We start from the raw sequence: 6,000 nt of genomic DNA on the forward strand, positions 1-6,000 counted from the left end.
GCAGTGCTCCCTCTAGCATGCACTCCTTTATTCTGGAAAGGGCGCTGGCCTTCCAGTGTTCCTTATTGAAACACACATTTTTGGGCAGAGTTGGGCCTGGGCCTTCTGTCACCTCTAGCTTAGCAGAGGTCTGGCCTGTTAGCAGTAACGGCTCCTAACCTCGTTTGGGTCCTGGAGACTTGAGAATCGCATCCAGTCTTTAGATTGTTTCTTCCTCAAACTGCACGTGGGTACATACAAACATACCGACTGCTTTTAGGGGTCCCCTGGGGTGTACACCGGCCTGTGTCGGGTTAAGGATCCCTTACTTGTTGGAGTTATGTGCAGGAAAGTAGGCAGGGATCCCAGAGAGTATCCAACCGTATCTTTTGCAGTCCTGCAGGTGGGTCTGTGTGGCACTAGGTGAGGGAATGCTGCTTTGTCAGCAGCTCCGGGCACCTGGTTTGGGTCACATGCAGATCTCTTGGGAATCCTACTGGGAACTTGAAGAGAGGCCCCAAATAGTCAGGCGGGATGCTCAGGGCTGAGAGCACAGAGAGCCACCTCTAAGCAGACACTGTTGGATATCTTTAGCCCCGAGATCAAGGGAGTTTGTGTTCCCATTTAACAAACCCACATATGACAGCCTAGCTCCTTGTTTCAATTTTCCAAACCTACCACCCCTTAATTCCAAGCCTTCCTGTCCATTCCTGCCTCTTTTGGAAAGCTCAGAAGAGAAGGTGCTGGCATGGACCTTACTCACCCTTGCACTGTGGATGCTCCTTCCTGTGTGGCTCAGAGAAGTGATGCGTGTAAGAGCACACAGCCACTAAGAGGCAATGCTGAGTTTTGAACTCAGATCTGGCCATTTCTAGACCTGTGCTCTAGGTATCCTGAAACTTCACTAACTGGGAAAAGCCCAAAGGACATGGTCTCCAGGGTCTAGAAGCCATCCTTGGGACCACAGGGAGAAGGCCAGTGGGTGATGGGATAGATTCTGGTTTGCAAAACAGACAAGATTAGATCAGAGTGCATACATAAATTGCTGAGCAGAGTGGCTGGCTCTAGAAAAGCCAGCTGTGTTCTCTAGCTCCATGGAGCCCACTTGATCCTGACCCTTGTAATTGATGGCCTGGCCCCTGGGGTCTGGGGGAGAGGAGCATGCCAGACACACTGGGGTTGTTAAGGTAACCCTGGGCTCAGCTCCTGTGTACAAGACTTGGGGACCTCATTCTGTGGTGCCCTCACCAGCCAGCCAAGGAACCAGGCTTTGGTCCTCCTTGGTGACACAGGGCACAGATGGCAGCTGGATCACTTGGTGCAAGGAGTGTAACTCCTCCCAGGGACACCAGGCCAACAGCTCCTGCCCCCATCTTTGGGCTCTGGCTTTGAGAGCTCTGACTAGGGGTGGGAGTGTAGCTCGGGGGTAGTGAGTGTGCTTAGCAGCATGAAGCCCTAGATTTGATCCCCAGCAGCCCCCCAACACTCACACAGCTGCAGTGGGAAACCTGTCCGCTCTCCATCAGAAGAGCTGGGCATAGGCCCTTAGTCTCATTCATTTGCCTTCCTGTCTAGCCAACCAGCCAGTGTAGATGCCCAAGGACTCTGGGCTCCCACCCAGGAGGCCAGAAACCACTGCTCATCTAGGGAGAGGGGGTCACCTGCAACTTTGTGCTGGGGTATAGGGCACCCAGAAATGCAGTTGTCTCAACAGGGGGCCTCAGTATTGTGGCTAATGGACTAATTATGCTGTCCCTCCTGTGAAGAGCAGCTGCCTGGAAGGGCTTATCTCAGTAGCATTCTTATGGTTCCTCAATGGCCAAGTGAGCATGGTGTGGAGTTAGATATAAAACAGAACTTCCTTTCTGGAGCAGTATTTGTGAGAGCAAGAGCCTAAGAAGAGTTTATTGTAGAAGTGGCCAGATCCTTGCCAACCACCCCAGATATTCTGGGGACCACCTGTAACATGGCCTGTCACATGACAGGTTCTGGCAAAGCACAGGGAAGAGTAAGAAAGGGGATTGATATTTAGTGCATGGTAGGAGCATGGGCCTTGGAGCTTCAGGGTTCCAATCTCCTTTCCTCATTTACTAGGGTGCAATCTTTGGCACATTACTTAACTACTGTATCCTCAGTTTCCCTAGCCATAAAATAATGGTAGTACTTACTTGTTACTGTAGATTCTGTAATACAAATATAGTGACTGGTCCCCACTGCTCACCTGTGAGATGCTTGGCACCCACAGGTTCCCTGTTCCGAAACTGCACGCAGGATGGCTGGTCGGAAACCTTCCCCAGGCCTGACCTGGCCTGTGGGGTTAACGTGAATGACTCTTCTATTGAGAAGCGGGTAAGCCTGTCAAACACCACCCCCTCAATGCTGGAATGGGACCTGTGGGTTTACAGGGCCTCAGTGTGGACAGGGGAAGCCAGCACGGGCAGGAGTCAAGGCCTGGGGGCTATCTGCAGCCCGTACCTCCCACTCACCCAGGCCTATTATCCCACTTCATTGCCATGGTTTCCTTTCCTGGAGGTGAAGCTCAGGAGGACCCTGGGCTCTGTGAGCTTTGCCATGTACCACCACAGACTGGGGTGCTTTATTCATTAGACCAAAAGAGCAGCTTTGTGTAGCTCAGAGCCAGGCTGGTTAGTGTGTCCTTGGTGGAGCTGGAGAAGGCTTACTTGCTCTGTGCCTCAGTTTCTTCATTGAGGAAATAGACTTAATAATTCTGACTGCACACACTGGTCAAGGGAACCCAACAACTTAACGTAGGGATGTGCCGAGATGCATAATCTGTGCTCACTGAGAGCTGTGGACTGAAATTCAGAAGTTCCTGTTCAGGGCCACCCTCAGGGATGGACTTGGCTCACTTGTCCCCCTCCCAGGACAGCCCTGTCTCTAGAGGCTCATATGGACTTGTGAGCCCTTACGGGCCCTCTGTGGACAGCACTTCCCTGATACTCTTTTCCTGACAGATTCTTACACGTCCTTCCTGCCTCTACTTGAGCCCATCAGCTCCAGCCCTTTTATCCCCTTTCCCTGAGGAAAGATCCCCTCTGGGTGCTGTGCCAGTGTTGCACGTGACCTACCATTTTTGCGAAGCCTGTGCCATATGCATCCACGTCTCACTAAAATGTGAGCTCCCGGAGGCTTACATGCGTTCACTGAACAAAGATTTCCTGAGCACCTATTAGGGGTGATCTGTCCTGCAGTGACAGACAAGAAAATCTTACTCATTTCCAGGTCCTTGTAAGTGTCTGATGAATTTTTGTTGTTAGGCTTGGTATGACTGAGGCCCTGGGTTTGATCCTCAGCAAACCACCCCCACCAAAGTTTGTTGTTCTTTTTCTTCTTCCTTTTTTTTTTGGTACCAGCGATCGAACTCAGGGCCTTGCGCTTGCAAGGCAGGCGGTGGCACCATGGAGATAGATCCCTGGCCCTGAAGTTTGTTGTTCTTTACATTTGCCATGTGATAGCTGCTTTATATAAATTACATTAAATCCTCATTTGTTCATTGCAAAGTTCCATTTTGCAGATGAGGACATTGAGGCTCAGAGAGTTAAGGAACATGCTCATAGAGTAGCAGACATAGGACTTAAACCAAGTTCATCCCCCAAAGAGCTCATGTTGGGTGCTCTAGCTTCTGTCCCCTCACTGTTAAAGGGCAGGCCCTTAGGAGGTGCACCTTTAAGCTGTTTCAATAGCTAAATGCCAGTTGGGCATGCAGGGAGAGACAGAAGGTTGTTTGTCTCTTAGACAGGGGTGAGGGTTGTTGGAGAAGTTTGGAAAAGGCATATCAAAGTTGAGAAAGGATAAAGTTGGGTGGCAGACCCACTTAAGAATATTTTCTAAGATGCCTTTTTTCTAGTCAATCCACATTGTCCTCTCTGAAAGGGTAGGCAGGGGTCCAAAGCAGAGGATAATGCAGTTTCTTCCCTCCCAAGGCTTCTAGTCTATTTGGGGAAAATACAAGAGGCCTTTGGATCTGGCCAATGTGGAGCAATTTAACAGCTGACTCAACAGGAGTAATCGGGAGCACATCCAGACTTAGAGGACTGGCCAGTGGGCTCTGCTCTCTACTGATGACCATTTCTGTTGGTCTATATGAAGGCTTAGCTAAAATCCATAAATCTAAGAAGTAGTATTCTTAGGATGGGTGGCAGGATGGAGGGTCAAAATGCTTTGGGCTGCAAATAAATCAATAACTGGTTTAATAAGTGAGACTCATGTATCAGGGAGCACAGAAAATGGGCTTTAGGATTCTTTGATGAAGAAACATGGCAAATTCACCAAAGATCAGGTTATTTCCATCTCTTTACCATCTTGGTGGTGGCATCCTGGGGCTCCTATTGTAAGATGACTACGATGAATGGCAGCCACAGATATCCCTATTCCTGTTTGCCTGGAGGGACAGCCTTTTCTGGTTTCTTTCTAAGAGCAGGGATATTACTTTCCCCAAACCCCAGGAAGCCCATCCTCATATTTCATTGGCCCAAAGTGATTTAGACCCACCCACCTCTGAACCAATCATTGGCAGAAAAATGGGATTTATGATTAGGTTGGGCCAGTGGTTTTCAAATTCTTTGGCCTTGTGATCTCTTTACACCCTTAGAACTACTGAAGATCCCAAAGAGCTTTAGGTTTTATGATATATATCTGTCAAAACCACACAATGATAACATATGGCTTAGATTAGTCAGCTTGAAATAATGGAGCCTGGTGCCTTAACTGCACCATCTGTGGTGAGGTTGCAACCATCAAATCCCAAATCATGGGGCTGAAATTTAACAAAGGTAATGCAAAGTTGTGGACTTAACTCTGGGACTGTTGAAGAAGCTTTTGGACCCTAAGTCCTCAGTTGGAGATGTTAAGAGTGGAGGATCCAAGGGTCACATGAGGAGTCCAGGGAGCAGGGCTCCTCCTGGGCCACCCAGCCAGCAGTGACCACAGCCACAGGACAGTGTAGGAATTCAGCCTAACATTCCACACATGTCATGCTGAGCCTCCTCGGTCTCATACAGGCTGGTCCAGGATGGAGCTGACACCCTTAGTTATGAAGTTCATCCTGTATGTGGCAAGATTATAGGATAACATGTTGATCCCCAGTTTTTGACATTTCACAGATCTTTGATGTTTCAAATAATAGGAACCATTCATCTTAAGCAACTCAATGTCTTCCAGCCTTTTCTCTTCATCTCTAAGAGGAGGCTCCTGGCTTCTGGGAGAGCAGTGGGGTCAGAGGGAAGCTCAATGTTATGTATTCACCACCCCGTCATAACCTCTTGCTGTCAAAAGATACTTTTGGTTATGGGCTGAGGATGTAGCTGAGTGGTAGAGCACTTTCCTAGCTCGTGTGAAGCCCTAAATTCCAGTAGTACAAAAAAAAAAAGAACAAAGAAAAAATTATCCTTGGTGACTCCAAATAAAAAGTTGCTTGCTACTTCCCATTACAACTTGAACATGAAGTCTTGCCTTTCTCGTACGTGTCAATCTTTCTACTGTCTTCTTCCCCTAAATTGTTTTCCTCCCTGGTCTAACACACCCGTATTTTCTCCTGTACTCTTCAGATAACACAGTCGCTTTCCTGCTGCAATGCTCAAGTTTATTAATGTGCCTCTTAAAATAACGCGTCCAGACCTGGACACCGCATTCGCAACATTCCAGCCTGGCCAGCTGCTCACAGCGCTCCATCAGTGTAACTGGAGTGGGCCTAGCTTTGTTAGCAGCTCCCTCGTGCCTCAGACTTCATACCATCCCTTCCGCTCACTCATTTCAAAGGGCAGATAGTAGGGTGGGGGAAAATACCCTACACTGAGTCTCTCAAACACCAGACATTGTCTAGATATTATAAGTTTTTTATTTTAATCCCTCTCAGAATTGTGGAATCAATAACAAAGTCGAGCACCAATTGAGCAGTGAAGGGAATTTTTTTCTCATCCAAGGATTGGAAAAGTGAAAGATAAATTCAAAAGTCAACTTCTTTTTTTTTTTTTTTTTTTTTTTTTTTTTTTTTTTTTTTTT

The 6,000-nt window shown here is 47.9% G+C and overlaps 1 protein-coding gene across 11 annotated transcripts in view; it reads left to right on the top strand.

The window, feature by feature from the left end:
* Window positions 1-6,000, top strand: part of Sctr (secretin receptor) — a 72,134-nt gene that overhangs the window by 38,756 nt on the left and 27,378 nt on the right. For all 11 annotated transcript variants that reach the window (XM_010632296.2, XM_010632302.2, XM_010632306.2 and 8 more), the window contains one exon: window positions 2,225-2,328. In XM_010632296.2, the coding sequence (XP_010630598.1) occupies window positions 2,225-2,328 (104 nt within the window). The remainder of the gene's footprint in view (window positions 1-2,224; window positions 2,329-6,000) is intronic.

The sequence above is a fragment of the Fukomys damarensis genome, unplaced genomic scaffold, assembly GCF_012274545.1.
Source record: "Fukomys damarensis isolate Sample0158 unplaced genomic scaffold, DMR_v1.0_HiC HiC_scaffold_29, whole genome shotgun sequence".
In the NCBI taxonomy this organism is placed as follows: domain Eukaryota; kingdom Metazoa; phylum Chordata; class Mammalia; order Rodentia; family Bathyergidae; genus Fukomys; species Fukomys damarensis.